Raw genomic sequence first — 21,294 nt, forward strand, 5'->3', positions numbered from 1 at the left:
TGAAAACCACATCTTTATAGACAGGCCTATCACATTCCCTAATCTGACTCTTTTCCCTTACCCCCATTACATTGGCCCACATAACCTTACCCCTTCATTCAGCAGTATCCCCCACACTTCTTGCCCCCTAATGCACTTCATATCTGTCACACACGGATACTGGCTGGGTGACTTGCTCATGCAGCTATATCTGTACTGCCCCATGTGTATAAAAGATGTCTGGACCATTGTAAAAATACTAACACTTTTTTACATTTTGTGTCACCCCTTTTTCCTCATAGATTGTAAGCTCTTACGAGCAGGGCCCTCTGTCCGCTTGTTTGAATTGTTAATTAGTTTTGTCTAATGTCTGATTTTGTTTGCACACGTACCCTTTGAATTCTAAAGCATGGCAGAATATGTTGGCGCTATATAAAAAAAATTACTAACTATTATCATTATTGCTGGCATAATTTATGGATTTCATTTTGGAGTTGGTGAGAGGCTTTCCATTCGTTTTCAAAGGATGTCTAAGCCCCTTTAGCCTAATAATTTACATGTAGTTACTAATTAGTGAATTGAAAGGTCTCCCCTCCTTGCTGGTTCTCACTTCATATTGTTCTCTTGATAGCAAGAAGTGATAGACAATGATTCTACGGTCAGAACTTTGTTCTCTGTTACTGCCTGATAACATATGACAGTAGTATCCAGGAAACTCCTGCTGCCAATGGTGGAGCCTGCTTGATAACTTGTAATTTATTTGTACATAAGTGGTAGTGTGATCTTTCTAGAGAAAAGTGAAGAGACATTAAAGAACGGAGATGCTAAGGCTAGATATAATGTAGAATTTTGAAAGGGGATTACTAGCAACTCCACCCAAAACTCAGTTTTCACTTTGTACCTTAGTTTGAAACCTAAAATGAATAGAATCTTACACATAAGTCATGTAATTAACAATAAAATATTGCTCACCAATTTTCCTGAACCAATGAGACTCATTGATGCATTTTTCATGCCTCCTCTTCCAGATCAGAGGATCTTCTAGCTTCTTGTAAGCTAAAGTATGAATAAGTTTAATAGTCAAATGTAAATCAGTATAAAAAACGATTTGTTAAGGGTCATTAATTTGGTCATACTAGGGACACTCTTCCTTGGTGCCATACTTTTGATATTATTTTGAGAACTAAACAAAAATTCAGATACAGATACAGATACAGCTCTGAGGTACTGTAAATCATGCAGTAAACGGAAGACCTGTTTAGGCCCCATGCACACGAACGTAAAAAAGCCTGTGATTAAAGGGTAATTACAGCCCAGAATTATGGGTCCATAGACTTCTATTGGCCACCGGGACAGTCCCGTTTGCTTATGGGAAGGTGCCCGGGCCGTTGAAAAATATAGAACATGTCCTATTTCAGGCCGTAATTACGGCATGGGCAGGCCCATATAAGTCTTACACCAGTATTTACGGACGGCAAAAAATAAGTTCGTGTGATTGGGGCTTTACAATGGCCAATCATGGTTACAACTTGCTAGTTTAGTATCGATAATTTACCAGTTTGTATGAAATAGGAGATAAACAATGAGGCTAGATTCAAAAACAGCTGTTCCTCGCATTTAGGGTGGCCTTTTTTGGTGTGGTTTTTGCAAGATGTTGTTTTAACCTTTTTTCTACTGATATAGTGAAATACAGTATATTAAGATTGTTACTCCTTCCATTTTGTATGCTATTCTGCATTCTACAGAGTGTTATTTTGCATGAATCAGAAACTGCAAACTGCTTAGGTCAAACACAAATTGAGCTATAGCTTGCTGAAGATTTGGAGCAATGTATTGAGACTGCTGCTGTTTTGCGGTTATCAGTAATGATTTATGTTTTGACTAGATATTGTTTTTGCTACTTCTTTTAACACTTAAGGCATAAATCAGATGTGGGTTTAAACTCAATCTGTGTGTAAGTTTATTCTGGTTGTCCCAGAATCACAAGAACTGTGGTCCCGAATTCTTTGTTTCTTAACACTGCACCCCCCGCAATGAGGAGGAGCTTGAATGGAACGGCGCTCAAGCAGTCACCCGCCGCTCCATTCAATGTATATTAGAATGACAGAAACAGCCAAACACTGTATTCATCTGTTTCCGTCAGTCTCATAGACTTTGAATAGAGCAGCAGCTTGACCGTCGCTCCGTTCAATGTCCTCCTGCGTGCAATTGGTAGGGGTCCCAGCAGTGGGGCCCCCAGCAATCAGACAATTATCACCTATCGTGTGATAAGATTCACATCCACTCCCTGGGTGGCTGTCTAGTTACAGACCCAGGGCACCCATAGTACGTGAATGAAATAAGCGTATGAGAGAGAGTTGGGCTATTTTTATTGAGGATCTCTGATAAGTAATACCGCAACAGAAATGGAGTGAGTTTCCATTTAATTGTTGCAAAAGCAACAGAACAGTGCTGGTGTTTGTCTAGAAATACAACATAGACGAGGAACTCTAAAGGTCCTTTTACACTGGCCAATATGGGCCATGAAAAATAGCGTAGATCAACGAGACAGCTCTTTAAATCGGCAATCGTTTGCTCCTTTCATAGGGAGCAATGATTGATTTATGTATGGGGATGAGCGATCATCCCCATGCATTTTTATCATAAGGTCAGAAGCACATTTCCCTGTTTATACAGAGAGATGTGCTGCAGACAACGATAACATTTATTGCTGAATAAAAGATGCCATCAGCCGATAAAGGAAGAAAAGCCCAGGCTTGCGGGGTCCAGTTCTTGCCGTTTACTCTTTTCTTAGTAAGGGCCGTTATAGGCGCTAACGGCGAGGAGAAGAGGGGAATAAATTGCGGGTAAAAGTTTGCAAATCCCAGCAAGCGCTGAATTGCACGAAGGCCCTAGGGATGAGGTCAGTTCAACACAGTAGACACTTTGTTGGCATCCATCTTCAACCGCTGGTCAGACAAGATATAACCTAGAGAGGGAAGGGAGGATCTCTCTAAGGCCAGATTTACACGAGCGTGTGCGTTTTGGGCATGCAAAAAACGCGGCGTTTTGCGTGCGCAAAAGGCACTTAACAGCTCCGTATGTCATCACATAGGATGTGCGGCTGCGTGATTTTCGCGCAGCCGCCATCATTATGACACTCCGTTTGGATGTTTGTAAACAGAAAAACACGTGGTGCTTTTCTGTTTCCAAACATACTTTTGACTGCTGTTGCGCGAATCATGCGCATCCCACGGAAGTGCTTCCGTGGAGTGCGCGTGATTTTCACACACCCATTGACTTCAATGGGTGCGTGATGCGCGAACAACGCAGAAATATAGGACATGTCGTGAGTTTTACGCAACGGACTCACGTTGCGCAAAAATCACGGACTGTCTGCACGGCCCCATAGACTAACATAGTCTATGCACGGACGTATATCACGTTCGTGTAAATAAGCCCCTAGACAGATTTCTCTAATTTTGCATAGAGATTGTTCTCCCACAACCGAAATTGGGCGAAAAAAATCAGGATGTCATCTAGATAGACCACCACATTGACATATAACAGATCCTGGAAAATGTAATTTACAAACCTTTGAAATATGGCAGGAACATTACAGAGTCCGAACAGCATAAAAAAATATTTACATCACAAGTATTAAAAGGCAGACTTCCACTTGTCGCCTTCACAAATGCTGATCAGGTGGTATGCTCCGCGCATATCCTGTTTGGTCAAGATCTTGTCTTCACGGATCGTCTCGAAGAGATTAGCGATCAACAGTAGCAGGTATTTGATTTTTTACCATGATCTTGTTAGACCATGATAATCTACACTTGGGCGAAGAGATCCACCTTCTCATAGACAAAGAAAAACCCGGCCCCGGTTGGCGAAGAAGACTAGCTGATGAATCCCTTTTCTAGGTTCTTTCTGATGTATTCTGACATGCCTTGAGTCTCTGTGGCAAGGACAACGGATAGACTCGAACCCGAGGAGGAGTTGACCCAGGCAAGAGATCAACAGAAGAGTCATAGGGTTGATATGGTTGCAATGTCTAAGCCTCAGTTTTATTGAAGACATCTAAATGAGCCGTGTAGCAAGAGGGCAGATCCGGCAGGTTCTGAGGCACAGGCGGTGCAGAGGCAGGTTCGATCCGTGTCAAGCACTTGGTACGCCAGCTTGAACCCCACTAAAGGACTTGGCAGGAGTTCCAATCCAGAACTGGGGCGTGTTGCCGTAGCCTGGCCCAGAAGCAAGGGATAAATTGAGACCGGCAACACATAGGAGACTCCGACTGAAGCACCCCCACCCACATAGCCAGAGGTTGTGTGACAAACTGGATGGGATCAGGAAGGCGCTAACCATTTATGGATGCCACGACTCAGGGTCTCTCGAGACGATCAACCGGCAGGTTAAGGCTACCAGGTCTTTAAGAATTAAATTTCCTGAGGCCCCAGAATCGTGAAAGGCTTGGATGGTGGCAGAAGTGTTACCAAAGGACAATTTCACGTGCATAGTCAACTTTGAAAAGAGGTTCTCTTCACCTAGGGTCATCCCTCCTACCAACCCCAAGTGCTGGATTTTCCTGACTTTACTGGGCAACTGCGCACAAAATGGCCTTCTACAGTACATGTAGAGGTTTTCATTACACCTACCCTGGCGCTCTTGATCTGTGAGTTTAACCCTCTCGACTTGCATAGGTTCCTCAGAAGCTGGGGTGAGCAGAGGTTTCAGAAAAGACAAAGCGAGTCTGGGGACCCTTTTTTCATGTGCAGCTTTCAGAGAGCACTCCGGGGTACGCTCTCTAAAACAAAATGTCAATTTGTGTGGCCAGCGTAATGAGGGCATCTAGGGATGAAGGCAATTCACGACCTGCCAACTCCTGCCAGAAGGTTGCGACCAGAGCCTCGTTATTCCAGACCAACTCTGCTGCAAGAGTCAGAATTGTATGGTGAATTGGACTACTGTGAAACTGCCCTGGTGTATATTCCGGATGGTAGCTGATGTTGACTAGGATCAGCCAGGCTATTTGAACACAGTCCTGAATGTCTCCAGAAATGCCTGAAAACTCGGCTTATAGACCCTGACGCTCCCACATGGAATTAGCTCATGCCAATTTCTGACCTGATAGAAGAGAGACCATGAATATGATTTTGGTCTGGTCAGTGGGGAAGTGGTGGGCATGCAGCTGAAAAATAATCTGGCACTGAATGATAGACAGTACGCCTTGGTGTCCCCATCATACCTCAGTGACAGTGGCAGAATTAATGCAGAAGCTGCAGCCTGGGTGTTCTTATACTGCAGTATTTGGTACTAATGACTACCGATGTCCTTCAGAACCTGTACTGTAGCTTTTGAAGTGCCAGCGGGTTCCATGGTCTGAGCAAACTGTTTCTGACAAGCAGGTTTGTGGACCCACTGGACTACTCCATCGGTTTGGCTTAGGGCAACCTTTAAGGGCGTTATCTAAGTAGCTTCCCTGGTCTTCACCCTTTAACTCCTATACAGAGATATGGTCTTTGCTGCAGGGAGGCTACCAGGTCGCTACCTCCTGAGTAGCTGCTGGCCAAAACAGAAAACAAACAGGCACATGCAGATGGTACTTTGAAGAATGCAAGCTGATAGAAGATCGTTGGTCACATGTGGATAGGGAATAGCTGGACACAGGTAAGTCACTGAATACAGGCAGGCAGCAGGCAGCTGTACACCTGCAGGTAGCAGCAAGGGTGGGATTCAAATTTTTAACTGGTTTCCGGTTTTGCGGACAAAGACATCTGGGGTGGGGTCGCAGTGTTTTGTGGTGTATAGCGCCATGGAAAATTATTCTAACAACCAAATAAAACAATTACAATATTCTAAATACACCCTATATTAAAGTGGACTCTGAATGAAAAAAATCCCTGTCCAGAATGTGTAAGGAACCACTACTTGAGTAATTCCCCAGAGTGAAAGTTTATGGAATTGCTATATGAGAAATTCCCCAAAGGCAGCTGGGGACTGTCTGGATCAAGCGTAGAAGTAAATAAGCTACCTTAAGCCTGTCACCACTCTGGTGAGCAGAAGTCTAAGGCTACTCTATGGTCTTCACCAGAGCCCGCCGCAAGGCAGGTTGGATTTGGCTGCATAGAACCCAGGTTACTTTTACAAAATAAGGTGTTGGACTGAAGATGCACTTGCAGGCAATACCAGAATGGATAATAAGAAAGCCAGAGGGGTAATAAATAAGCATAGTTCAAACCAGGAGAGACTAAAAGTCCAAATCGCGAAACAGAAGTATACCAGGAGTTGCCGAGGCCGAAACCAGCTGTGAGCAGAATATCCAAATAAATGAGCAGAGAGTAAATCCAAAGACAAAGCTGAAGTCCAGTTCAAATAGTCCACATATTCAAGGTAATACAGGGTATAACCAGGGGCTTGATCAGACATATGCATTCACAAGAAAATCACAAGCAACAAACAAGAAACTGAACAGACTCAGATACTGCATAGGCCCTGATAGGTTGCAAACAGAGAAAACAGATTGGCTCTGCATTTCAAACCAGGGCCACCCAGAAGCTTGGCTAGTAGTCATGACAACCTAAAAGTGACGGACGTTTCCTAACAGAAGGTTTAACCCTTCCCCGACAACTGCCATATATCTATACTGTTTGGGGCTCCCACAAACAGTAGGGATTCCCACAAACCGCAGTACCATTATGTCGTGGTGATGGTGCGGGTCAGAAGCAGAGCCTGCACCATCACCGCCGGGTGTTAGCTGTATATTACAGCTGACACCCTCCTGTAACGGCCACGACCAGCGGCAGTTCTATGATCCGGCCGATTAACCCCTCAGCTGCTGCGCTCAATAGAGAACGCAGCATCTGAGGGTTTTTTACCCATGCGGCACACCAGCGGTGCAATCGCTGGGTTGCTAAGGCAACTGGAAGCTAAATGATGGCCTCTGTGTCTGCCTTGTTTGGAAGCCGATGAGGACCCCACTCTGGCGGGTCCTCATAGGCTTGCAGTTAGTGAGTAACTGACAGTTCTAATACACTGAACTATGTATGTAGTACAGTGTATTAGAATATTGATTGGCGCTTCAAGCCTTCAAATCCCCTAGTGGGACAAATAAAAAAAAAGTTAAAAAAGTTTATAAAAATGTTGTAAAGACTTACTAAGGGGGGCGTTCCCATAAGTTGATGGAGTAGGACGCACAGTTCAAAGCTCCTCCATTACTCAGCCTAAAAATTGCGGTATATATTCGATATAGCCTCCTGATATACCTTCAAGATGGTAAAACGCTCTGCCAAGAAGCCAGACAGCAAGTTGTCATCTTCAGGGGTGCCAAGTACTGAACCCTAGATGCATTTTTACGCCCAGACGCACCGGCGGAGCAGGCGCCATTACTCACACCTTCACAAGACACTGTGTCACAGTCCTCCTGGTGTCCGTCGGAACCTGTGGAAAAATACACCTTTGCAAATACTGCACGATCTATGTCACCGGCGATGACTACGGCACTGCCTGTCGAGCAACTTCTCATCTCGGGATCCGGAGACCGACACATGGTCCGATGGCCGCCATCTCCTGTTATGGCCTGTGACCTTCCCTCTGGCAGGTGCTTCTCCTGAGCCCCCTTCTTCTCCACAACGAGACTCTCGGGTCAGTGACATACCATTCACCCTAGAGAACTTCCCACTCTTACCCAAAACCCCGAGGCCCCAAACAGTTGAGGTCCCTTCTTCTAAACTGCCCAGGGACTTGGGAAGATCAGAGCAGGAATCGGAATTGGAGACCATCTCAACCTTTACCCCACCGCCGCCATGCGGTCAGGGCTCGGATGCATGAACATGGCTCTCTTCCTCAGACTCTGAGAGCCCCACTCCTAAAAGATAGGATTGGCATTCATTCCCACGCCAGCTTCCTACTAGAGATGACTTTAAATCCCTCATAGCCGAGGTGAAGGACACCTGTAAATGTTGTGGGTATGGGAAGAGAGGGAAATAGAGCAGGACTGATCAAAGTCGCCTTCAATTATTTTGTTATTGATACCGACTGTTGTAGGGAAAGGATTTAATTGTGCAAAGTCCCCTTTTCCTTGATTACACAATCACTATTTGAATTAATTTTATTTTGTTTTTTATGGTATTTTTAAATTGTATTATTTTTTGTGCTATTATTGTTTTATGTATAGCAAGTATTATTGACTTTGTTCAGATCCCTTTGATAATTTTGGTCAATGGGAAAAAGATATTGCTTTATATATAGCAAGTATTATTTACTTTGTTCAGATCCCTTTGACAATTTTGGTCAATGGGAAAAAGAAGGGAGTGCTGGGCTTAGTATTATAACTGTGACTTAGTTCATGATTCACACAACATAATACTGCAACTGCAGCCAGTATTAAGCAATCAGCTGATTGCCTGATACTGTCTGCAGTGCTAACAGCTATAAAAGATCTAGATTTACACTGTCATAAACCAGGAGACTCACTCTCTCCTGGTATATCAGCTGATTGCCTAATACTGTCTGCAGTAGTGCTAACAGCTATAAAAGATTGAGATTTACACTGTCATAAACCAGGAGACTCACTCTCTCCTGGTATATCAGCTGATTGCCTGATACTGTCTGCAGTGCTAACAGCTATAAAAGATGGAGATTTACACTGTCATAAACCAGGAGACTCACTCTCTCCTGGTATATCAGCTGATTGCCTGATACTGTCTGCAGTGCTAACAGCTATAAAAGATGGAGATTTACACTGTCATAAACCAGGAGACTAACTCTCACCTGGTATATCAGCTGATTGCCTGATACTGTCTGCAGTGCTAACAGCTATAAAAGATCGAGATTTACACTGTCATAAACCAGGAGACTCACTCTCTCCTGGTATATCAGCTGATTGCCTGATACTGTCTGCAGTGCTAACAGCTATAAAAGATCGAGATTTACATGGTCATAAACCAGAAGACTCACTCTCTCCTGGTATACCAGCTGATTGCTTAATACTGGCTGCAGTTGCAGTATTATGTTGTGTGAATCATGAACTGTCACAGTGTGCTGCTCATAGGCGTAATGTTATAGACTGAGATTTATGACGTTATTTTCTATGCAAGTAATTAGTGCTCCAGGTGCCATCTAGTGGCCAGTGTTAGTAATTTCCTCCTTTGTGTAATTTCTTGTTTTCCCCACCCATGCGAAGGTGAAAAGCATTCTGGGAAGAAGAAGGGCAGTCTCTTCTATATCTGCTCTGAGAGAAGACCATTTTGATTCATTCCATCCTTCTTGTCCAAGTATAGTCGGTAAGCAGATAGATGGTTTATATTACTGGCTATCAGCAGCCACAGGAATACTGTCAGGACAGTATTCACTCTGTTACATGGGACTGTAATATATCAGTTGGTGTAGTTGTGAAGCTCGGCCTAGCCTCATGGTCAGCCATGTATAGTCCTATACTGTATTTGTACTGCCATACACTGTTCATACTGTACTATAACTGTTATTTCTACTGTTTATTTGTATATAGGCTTAATATATATCAGCCTGTTACCGGTATATGTAGTACATTTATTCAATGTGCCTTGTTCTTATATATTGCTGTAATCTAATGCCATGTATATTCTTGTTTGTTCCTCAGTTTTACCCTAATCCTACGACCAGTTAATAAAGCTACAGACTTTCAACCAGTCTCATTTATTGGCTAGTAGGAAGGTGTTTAGCTGCCTGTCGAGCTCCACATAGACCCCGGGGGTGCGTGAAGTGGGGGCAGGACACACAGTTATAATACTAAGCCCAGCACTCCCTTCTTTTTCCCATTGACCAAAATTGTCAAAGGGATCTGAATAAAGTAAATAATACTTGCTATACATAAAGCAATATCTTTTTCCCATTGACCAAAATTGTCAAAGGGATCTGAACAAAGTAAATAATACTTGCTATACATAAAGCAATAAAAGCACAAAAAATAATACAATTTAAAAATACCATAAAAAACAAAATAAAATTAATTCAAATTGTGATTGTGCAATCAAAGAAAAGGGGACTTTGCACAATTAAATCCTTTCCCTACAACAGTCGGTATCAATAACAAAATAATTTAATGCGACTTTGATCAGTCCTGCTCTATTTCCCTCTCTTCCCATACCCACAACATTTATGAATTTAATAGGTGGTGCACACCAGAGCAGGAACGGTCACTATAGAATTTTTAAACCAAAATTTTTTTTTAATACAAAATAAAATAGGAGGCTCATCCTTCCTCATGTTTGTGAAAGACACCTGTATCTCGTATAGAATGGAGTCGTTAGAGGAGGATCACGACTCCACTCGCCAATATGTCTCTCAGCTACAATCTACAGTTTTGGCCCAACATACGGCGATCTATGACTACCATAAACATCTGGAGGACCTTGATAATAGGGGTCGGTGTCATAATATTAGGGTCCGTGGAGTACCTGAGGCTGCACATGACGAAAGCCTGAAACATGCTCTGACGTCCATTTTTAATAATGTTATAGGTGCTTCTGCTGAGCATACTAGAAAATTGGATAGGGCTCACAGAGCCCTGAGACCTAAAGGCGCTTCTCCCCTACCACGGGTTATCATTTGTTGTGTCACTGACTTTGAACTTAAAGAAACCATTATGGCAAAAGCCAGAACTCAACGTTCTATTCAATATCAAGAATCCACCATTCAACTGTTACCTGACCTATCCTGGATCACTCTGCACAAACGCAGGCAATTACGCCCTTTACTCTCTACCTTGCGGGACAACAACATCTTACATCGTTGGGGATTTCCATTCAGTCTTACAGCCAGACGAGATGGCCGTTCTGCTGTTCTTAGGTCACCTGCGGATATTTGTGCCTTCTGTGACATTCTAGATATTCTGGTACCGAAGTTACCTAACTGGGATCTTACTCCACCGCCACCGCCACCGCCACCCCCTCCTGTCTGGCATAAAGTATCCCCAAGGAACAAATCTGCCACTATACGGGGATCTACGTTTGACTGGGGACACAAACTTTCATCCTAAAGATAAAAATCTTGTTCCTAGAGGCTACTAATCGTTTTAGCACTGATAAGTGCTTAGACCGCATTGAATGTTCTCCTTGTTTCTATATTAAGTGATATTTCTTCCTGAATTGTTTTCTCTTTTATGTAGGCTGTAGTGGTGAGCCATTATTCCAGATCATATAAGATTTGTACGTCCCCAGTGCAGGGGTTGGTAACTGTGCTGCCGACTAATTTGGCTTCTAGTGCTTTTTCTCCCCTCTGGAGACGCTGTACCTTCCTAGTGCATGTGTTGCATCTAGTGCTCTCACTGTTGATTGTTCACAAGAATTTCTCGACTCTGCTAGTCTTCGTATGGAATGTTATTTCCATTCATAGTCGCCTGATCGACTTGATAGCGCAAAGTGACTATATATGTTTTTTGCTAATGCTTTTATTTGTTTGTCTGTCCCCCCCACCAGTGGCGTAACTACCGCCGTAGCAGCCGTAGCGGCTGCTACGGGGCCCGCGGCATGAGGGGGCCCGTGTCGCCCGCCGGCACGGGCCCCCACCATGGCCGGAGGCTCCGCTAGCAGCCGCTATGGTTGCTACAGCGGGACGCCACTGAACACTACGGCAGAGCAGGGAGGTATGTCCCCGCTCTGCCATTAAACAAAAGACATGTATCCCCTATCCACAGGATAGGGGATACATGTTTGATCGCTGGCACTGATAGGGAGAACTGAAAGTCCCCCGAAGTTCTCCATCACAAACCTCGGACTTCCGGGGTCTGTGTCGGCTTCTCCGTAGAAATGAATGGAGCGCTTGTGCGCATGCGTGACCAGCGCTCCTTTCATTTTTATTGAGCTGCCGACACAGACGCCGGAAGTCAGAGGTTAGTGATGGAGAACTTCAGGGGACTTTCAGTCCCCCGTTCTCCCTATCAATGCCAGCGATCACACATGTATCCCCTATCCTGTGGATAGGGGATGCATGTTATTTGTAGGACACACTATAGGTCGCAATTTTTTTTGGGGGGGGGGGCTGTATGGCGTACCCTGCAGGGGGGGGTGCTGTATGGCGTTCCCTGCAGGCGGGGCTGTATGGCGTTCTCTACAGTGGGATCTGTATGGCGTTAGCGCCATAAAGCCCCCTCTGTAGATAACGCCATACAGTCCCCCTGTAGATAACGCCATACAGTCCCCCTGTAAATAACGCCATACAGTCCCCCTGTAGGGAACGCCATACAGTCCCCCTGTAAATAACGCCATACAGTCCCCATGTAAATAACGCCATACAGTCCCCCTGTAAATAACGCCGTACAGTCCCCCTGTAAATAACGCCATACAATCCCCCCTGTAGATAACGCCATACAGTGCCCCCCCTGCAGGGAACGCCATACCGCGCCCCCCCTCTGTAGATAACGCCACACAGCCCCCTGTAGATAACGCCACACAGCCCCCTGTAGATAACGCCACACAGCCCCCCTGTAGATAACGCCACAGTCCTTCCCTGTAGATAACGCCACACAGCCCCCCCTGTAGATAACGCCACACAGCCCCCCCTGTAGATAACGCCACACAGCCCCCCCTGTAGATAACGCCACACAGTCCCCCCCTGTAGATAACGCCATACAGCCTACAGGGGGGGCTGTATGGCGCTATCTACAGGGGGGGGGCTGTAAAAAAGGCACTATCTACAAGGGGGGGGGGTTGTGTGACACCCAGGGGAGGGGGGGCCCCAGTCAAAAGTTTGCTCTGGGGCCCAGTCTTTCCTAGTTACGCCCCTGCCCCTCACCCCTCCCTTTCTTTCCTCTGACTCAGTTTTTTTATTAGGAGATCTGGTCTGTGGCATGGGACTAGAATGCTACGGATGCACTGCAACCTCCCAACATTCCACTCTAGACGCAGGTTGGTCTGCCCTTGGAGGTTTCTATTACTGTTTGACTCAGTGCTTCCGAATCTGTTATGGCGCGTATAGTTTCCTTGAATGTTAATGGACTAAATTCTAATGTAAAGAGGAGACTTGTGCTCTGGGAGCTGAAACACTTAAAGGGAAGGTGTCATGAAAATTATTTTTTTTATATAATATTGCTTTTAGTATGTCATTAAAATAATTTTTATTTATTTGTGTTTTTGTGTTGTACTTTTTATTTTTTATTTCTTTTACTTCTCTATGGGGGCTGTCATTTTTTTTTTTCATCTCTGTATGTGTCGATTAATGGCACATACAGAGATGGAATACGGCAGCTACAGTGCATAGGAGTCAATGAACGGCTCCCGTCCATTGCCTCTGCTATCTGGCTCTGTACTGCGCAGACGCAGGTCAGAGTCACACAGCAGAGCAGCTGTTTGTAGGGAGACAGCAGGCGCCATTATGAAGACCAGCTGCACTACAGGTAAGGTGTGACCCTCTCTCTCTCTTACAGAATGCCGCTCTCGTGACCCCCGACGGGCCCCCCCCCCCCCCGACGGGCCCCCTCCCCCGACGGGCCCCCCTGTAGTCGTGCAGGAGACTCTGTATAAAGGACACATGATGTAACTGTCCTGGGAAAGCTAGGTGATAAACAATATGACCGCTGTTAGTGTGGTACCCAGTTTCCCCAGGCCCCTGAACGATAAATCTCTCTTTTTGTGCTGAGACAGAGGTTCATTAGTCACATTCCCAAACAGTCTCAGTACAACTAGAGCGATTTACCGTTCAGGGGTCTGGGAAAGCTGGGTGACCACCATTAACCCTCCTACTGGAGTGTGAGAGGTTCATTAGTCATATCCCCAAACACACTCCAGTAGGAGGGGTAATGGTGGTCACCCAGCTTTCCCAGACCCCTGAACGGTAAATCTCTCTAGTTGTGCTGAGACTGAGAGGTTCATTAGTCACATCCCCAAACAGTCTCAGCACAACTAGAGAGATTTACCGTTCAGGGGTCTGGGAAAGCTGAGTGACCACCATTACCCCTCCTACTGGAGTGTGAGAGGTTCATTAGTCACATCCCAAAATACACTCCAATAGGAGGGGTAATGGTGGTCTCCCAGCTTTCCCAGAAGCAGATATAACCAGGAAAGGGCTGGGTGCACAGGGTTTTTGGTAATCCCCCTCTGTCATGTGATCGGACCTAGGTTACCGGTTCTGATGCAGACGGGGTTCATGTGACTATAAATCTGTCCATAACAAGAGACAGTGCAGTCAGGACAAGCCCTGCCCTCATGCCATAGTTGTGTGGTTCTGTCTGCAGTGATGGCGGTGTGTGGCTCTGACACCCGCCTCCCCCGTCGGGTCATCTCAGGACAGAAGGGGTGTCCGGATTGGAGACAGAGCGCTGCACCTGTCCTCAAGTTGTGTCTGGTATTGCAGTTCACCTCGATTTAAGTGAATAGGACAGAGCTGTAATACCACACACGACCTGAGGACAGGTGCGGCGCCATGTTTTCCTGGACGACCCCTTTAAGACTTTTCCTGTGTGTGTGTGTGTGTGTGTGTGCGTGTGTGTGTGGCAGAGCGGAGTGTGCACGGGCGCCGCTGATACTTCATAGCCGCTTATCAGCTGTTTTGAAAAATCAGCGGCGAACACCCCCCCACTCACACAGAAAAAACCCCAAACACGCAAAATCAAGTGTACTCAAGCATTTTTTTATGTGGTTTTTGGCACGTAAAATGTGCAAAAAAAAAAACGTGTCAAATACACGACGTGTGAACCGGTCAACTGAAAAGTCATTCACTTCACTTTCATCATTCTAAAGGTATGTTCACACACAATGTTTTCAGCTGAAAAATTGGAACGCCTACAAACATCTGCCCATTCGTTTTAATGGGAAATACGGCGTTCTGTTCCGACAGGGCATTTTTTACGTGGTCGTTTTCCAAAACCGGCACGTAAAAAGACGCCCGCCAAAATGAAGTGCACATCACTTCTTGGGACATTTTTGGAGCCGTTTTTCATTGACTTTATAGAAAAACAGCTCCGAAAACGGTCGTAAAAAAACACGAGTTTGATAAAAAAATGACTGAAAATCAGGATCTGGTTTCCCTTTGTTTAGTAAGCGTGTGAACATACCCTTAGCCTTTTGGTGTGTCCTATAACTTCTGCCAGCTGCAGAATCACACCCAATCTTGCTGCCGGACACTGCTTAGCAATTTGAAGACACCTTTTCCTGGCTTGTAGGAGGGGGGGGGTGTATGCCCCGAATACGCTACAAATCCCCTTCTTAGAAAAAGTTTTAGCTAAAATCTCCTGTTTACCATCCACCACTTTGTTTATAGGTGGTGATTTTAATCTCCCTCTCTCTGATATATTGAATAGGCATTCCCTCACTACACCCACGCCACGTTTAGAATTGTGTCGGTGTACCTTGTCATTTTGCCGATTGATCAGTAAATATAACTTATATGATCTATGGAGAGTCTAACCCTTCGGCTAAACAATATACTTTCTACTCACACCCACATAGTACACATACTCGGATAGATTTATTCTCGGGAAACATACCCGGCCTCCATTCAACCTCATCTGCTGACATTGGTCCTATTACATGGTCAGATCATGCCCCGATAATGCTTGATCTGCTTTCTGACTTGCGGACTACCCGGAAGTGTCATTGGAGATTGAACGAATGCTTACTTAAAATCACTGATACTTAGGGCTTCCCTTAAAACCCACATTGACTCTTATTTGACTCTTAATAAGTACTCGGTCCCTACGTTGTCCACAATATCGGAAGCTCACAAAGCAGTTCTCAGAGGGCATTGTATATCCATCTCCTTCCCTCTCAAATGGGATACGGTGCAACAGCGTGTAGACCTGACGGCGACTCTCACTAAATTGGAAAATAAAATGTCCTTGTTCCCCTCCACATCTACTCTTCGTCGTATTATTGAGACGCGGAACAAGTTGAAAGATCTCTCTGTAGCCAAGGTAGAACAATTGCTACTATATAATAAACAACGAATTTATGAGAGGGGGAACAAGGCACAACTGCGCAAAAAAAACCAATCTCAATCTGCCCCGTCTGCACTACGAGACACACAAGGCCAGTTGCTCTTTGACCCTACTCAGCAGGCCAATATATTCCACCAATACTATACAAAGTTATTATCTCCCATCACAACTCCCTACAGATCCATCTGTCCGTGCCCAACGTCTCTCGGAATATCTAAAATCCTGTCCTCTCCCTACTCTTACACCCACTGATTCCACTATGCTCAATGCGCCTATTACTTTAGAAGAACTACAGGATACTGTCAAAGATCTCCCTAATGGCAAGTCCCCGGGTACTGACAGCTTCTCATACCTCTATTACAAAGTCTTCCAAGACTCCCTATCCCCACACATGTTAGACCTCTTTAATTCCTTCCTATTAGGTGCGACGGTCCCTCCCTCTATGCTTCATTCCTTTATTACGGTTATTCCTAAACCGGGGAAGGACCAAACTGACTCTTCTAACTATCAACCGATATCCTTGTTGAATGCTGATCTCAAAATATTCTCCACGATTTTGGCCAATAGGCTTGGCTCACTTCTACCTGGATTGATTCACAAAGATCAGGTTTGCTTTATTATTTGAGTACCCCTTGAGAAAGCTACCGCGAAACGCGCGTCGGGGCTCGTGGTGTGGCGTTCACCTTTAGGCTGATTATGCAATATACCGGTTGGTATAGGTCCTGGGACCGGGTTTTGATTTACGGTTTCTCCCTGGTCACTATATCTTTACACTCACACATTAAATAGTGTGGGTGTATTTTGTCCGCTCTATACTCTTTTTTTTGGCTCATCACTTACGCTCGTATGTAGGCATTGTTGCATGCACCACACTTGTGGTTTTGTATTTCTTTATTTGCAGGAGGTCTTTCTAGTTGCTTTTGGCGCATCTAGATCTTACTGTTATTTCTAGCTTTTTGAGTATAAATTATTTGTAACAGCCCTTGTGTTCTTCACATTCAGGAATTATGGTACGAGATAAGCGATTTAACATTTCCCTGTTTGCTGGAAATTAATAGACTTCTATCTAAGTGGTCCGCCCTACCCCTGTCCTTCTTCAGCAGAGTGTCTGCACGGCCAATTTTGGCCTTGAGGACAGAGCAATTTTTTTTACATTTCCCTCTTTGCATCCCGACGCTCATAACGCTTTTATTTTTTGTACGACGTAGTTGTATGAGATTTTGTTTTTTGCGGGACGAGTTGTACTTTATGTACGTACCATTTTTTGGTACAAATACATTATAGTTTAATTTCTATACATTTTTAATTAGATTAAAATGCAGAAAAAAAGCAGTTGTGCAGCAGTTTTTTTTTGTTTTTTTTTTACACCATACACCGATCATAATAACTAATGGTATACATTTGTAGTACAGGTTGTTACGGTCGTGGCGATACCAAATATGTCTATATTATTTCATGTTTTGGGACTTATATTTTAAAAAGTTGATTTATTATAAAAAATTTGTATTTCTGTGTATTTTATTTACTTTTTATTTATTTATCATTATTTTTTTTTTTACATTCATTTAACTTTTTTTTTTAATCCCATAAAGGGATTTATCATTTTGATTTTTATTTTGTAACTGCAATGTACTGGCATAGATCTATATGCCAGTACATTAGCCTGTTACTGATCGTACACAGGCAGTTGTTAGGGCATACCTCAGTATGCCCTAACAACAGGAAATATGTTCAGACAGCCCTGGGGTCCTTCACTGGACCCTGGGCTGTCTGGCCATACGAGTTGTTGGCTTTGATCGCGTCACAGTTATTTTCTGTGACGCGATCAATGTGCAGTCCCCTCTCCTTGAACGCCGCGATCAGCTGTCATCGCGGCGTTCAAAGGGTTAACAGCGGAGAGAAGATGTTTCTCTCCTCTCCGCTGTCAGAGCGGGGCCGTGGCTGTGTACTACAGCCGTTGCCCCGCTCTCGATCGCGCGCACAGACGAGCGCAGGAATGGCTGTCACACAGGACGAGTATGCTCGTCCTAATGCGCGAAGTGCTCGCCGCTCAGGACGAGCATACTCATCCTGTGTCGGCAACCAGTTAAAATGACTATTTTTCCAAAATACCTGTATCTCTTGGAAACGCTTCCGCTTCCGATACCGCGAAAAGATATTCGTAAGTTTCAAACATCTCTGCTGAAATATATTTGGGCGGGTAAACGACATAGAATCCCGAAATCGATCCTGCTTTCGACCATTTCATCGGGTGGCTTAGCTGTCCGTGATGTCTACCGTTACTATCTAGCTGTACACCTACGTAGGATCCCTAGTTGGACCTCACTACGTGCATATAACAAATGGACTGAGATTGAGAAGCTCTGGATTGCCCCTATACATCCAAATGCTTTGTTGTGGTCTGGGGCGGCGGACACTCTTGCATAGTTCAATGTCGTTTACTAGGAATATTTTGAAGCTTTCTAATACCCTATATTTTTTGTCCTCTTTAAAATCTCTAATGACACCCTTTTTATTTCATCCTTCCTTACCTGATGGCCTCACTGCAAGAATGACTCGGCCTTGGTCGAGAGCCGGTTAATTTTATTTTGCTGACATTGTAGACCCATGTCTGTGGACTGTTTTACCATTTCAAACGTTACAATCCAAATATAGTTTACCATCTAACGCGTACTTCAGCTATCTACAAATTACCCCTTTTGCCAATTCTCTGCATCCTGATAGTAGTTTTTCTAAACCCACACCCTTTGAAATTCTCTGCCAAACGACCGTCTCTACTAGAGGGTTAATATCTGAGATATATGCTATTCTCTCCTCTCCGTCTGTGCCTAGGATAGCCAGGCATGGATATATGGTTAAATGGGAGACTTATCTGGGTAGAGAGCTCCCCTTGTCGCTGTGGCAAATCATTTGGTCCCATGCAGCGAAGTCATCTCTTTGTGCTTCATATAAAGAGAAAAAATATAAGATTCTAATGCATTGGTATCACACTCCGGAATTCCTGCATCGCATTTACCCTCTGCTATCGGATAGATGTTGGAGATGCCGAAGCGACAAGGGGACACTTCCTCATATCTTCTGGGACTGTCGGTTGCTGCGCCCCTTTTGGGGTGAGGTTAAGGATCTAGTCCATAAAGTGTTGGAGATCAATCTCCCTCTGACAGTCATGACTTATCTCCTCAATGTACCACCTAAGGTACTCCCGATTTTTACTTCATATGCTTACTGCTGCTAAATGTCTTATAGCAGCTCACTGGAAAAGCACTACTCCTCCTACGTTAACTGCTCTACATAATAGAATTAGGGAGGTTAGGAGAATGGAGTTTCTGACAGCCTCTCTGAATAATCAGCTAGAAAGCTTAAATTTATTCACTGTGCAATAGTAAATATACGTGGTTTTTCACTTGAGTAATATATATGTTTCACTGGATAAATACCAATGGGAATTTTTTTTTGGTTAGAACCTAACCTTTTAAGTGAAATTTATTTCACTTTTTAGCACTTTACAATGACATATATAATAAATTCGGATAGGACAAGGATACGTAATGAGATTTAATGAGTTTTAAATGGTTAATACCATCACAATCTAGTATTTATATTTATATTTTGTTTTAGAATTTTCCTGGTTTTTATTTATTTTTAGATTTTTATATATTTTTTTTAAATTATTATATTTCAATATTTTAGTTCCAAGTTGGGACTGGTACCCTCCTTGTCACAAAGTGTGTGCCAGGAACTGATGCAACATCAGCAGCTGCTGCTGTGGGTTCCTCTATGAATCTTTTGTATTTCAGCTACTGCTGCTATAGATATCTCCGTGCAGCTCTCTTATTAGCAGATCAGCTGCTTTATCAAGCATAGTGCGTGTCAGGAGCTGATACAGCATCAGCAGCTGCTGCTGTGGATTCCACTATGAAGATCTCGTGTTTAGCAAAACACTAATCCTGCCTATCTGTAATTATCTAGCCCTACGCGTTTCCTCACTCATAAATAACTCTGCAGTAATTCATCAGGGGCTCACAGAGTTAATAGATTAGACCCTCTGGCATTCCAGAGGTCTGTGTAGACAATGCATTGATTCTGTGATCATAACGTGGACATGATTGCTAGCCGCTGTCAGCGGCAAAATGCTCTGTCTTTTAACCCCTTCCCTCTTTAGCCACTTTTGACCTTCTTGACAGAGCCTCATTTTTCAAATCTGACATGTTTCACTTTATGTGGTAATAACTCCGGAATGCTTTTACCTATCCAAGCGATTCTGAGATTGTTTTCTCGTGACACAATGGACTTTATGTTACTGGCAAAATTTGCTCGATATATTCAGTATTTCATTGTGAAAAACACCAAAATTTAGCGAAAAATTGCAAAAATTAGCATTTTTCTCAACTTAAATGTATCTGCTTGTAAGACAGGCAGTTATAAACACACAAAATTGTTGCTAATTAACATCCCCCATATGTCTACATTAGATTGGCATCGTTTTTTGAACATCCTTTTATTTTTCTAGGACGCTACAAGGCTTTGAACTTTAGCAGCAATTTCTCACATTTTCAAGAAAATTTCAAACAGCTATTTTTACAGGGGCCAGTTCAGTTGTGAAGTGGCTTTCAGGTCCTTATATATTAGAAACCCCCAAAAAGTCACCCCATTTTAAAAACTTCACCCCTCAAAGTATTCAAAACAGCATTTAGAAAATTTCTTAACCCTTTAGACTTTTCACAGGAATTAAAGGAAAGTAGAGGTGAAATTTAAAAATTTCATATTTTTTTGCAAAAATTAATTTTTAATCCAATTTTCTTTATAACACAGAAAGTTTTACCAGAGAAATGCAACTCAATATTTATTGCCCAGGTTCTGCAGTTTTAGGAAATATCCCACATGTGGCCCTAGTGTGCTACTGGACTGAAGCACCGGCCTCAGAAGCAAACGAGCACCTAGTGGATTTTGGGGCCTTATTTTTATTACAATATATTTTAGGCACCATGTCAGGTTTGAAGGGCTCTTGCGGTGCCAAAACAGTGGAAATCCCCCAAAAGTGACCCCATTTGGGAAACTACACACCTCAAGGAAATTATCTAGAGGCGTAGTGAGCATTTTGACTGCACAGGTTTTTTACAGAAATTATTGGAAGTAGGCCGTGAAAATTAATATCTACATTTTTTCAAAGAAAATGTAGGTTTAGCATTTTTTTTTCTCATATCCACAAGGACTAAAGAAGAAAAAGCACAACGAAATTTGTAAAGCAATTTCTCCAGAGTAAAACAATACCCCAGATGTGGTAATAAACGGCTGTTTGGACACACGGCAGGGCTTAGAAGGCATGGAGCACCATTTGGTTTTTGGAGATCACATTTAGCAGGAATGGTTTGCGGAGGCCATGTCACATTTACAAAGCCCCTGAGGGGACAAAACAGTGGAAACCCCCC

General features: G+C 43.8%; 1 protein-coding gene across 2 annotated transcripts in view; it reads right to left on the reverse strand.

The window, feature by feature from the left end:
- Positions 1–21,294, reverse strand: part of TEX11 (testis expressed 11) — a 963,534-nt gene that overhangs the window by 202,578 nt on the left and 739,662 nt on the right. For both annotated transcript variants that reach the window (XM_075835681.1, XM_075835680.1), the window contains exon 22: positions 952–1,035. In XM_075835681.1, coding sequence (XP_075691796.1) covers positions 952–1,035 — 84 coding nt within the window. The remainder of the gene's footprint in view (positions 1–951; positions 1,036–21,294) is intronic.

Source organism: Rhinoderma darwinii, chromosome 8, assembly GCF_050947455.1.
Source record: "Rhinoderma darwinii isolate aRhiDar2 chromosome 8, aRhiDar2.hap1, whole genome shotgun sequence".
Taxonomy (NCBI): Eukaryota; Metazoa; Chordata; class Amphibia; order Anura; family Rhinodermatidae; genus Rhinoderma; species Rhinoderma darwinii.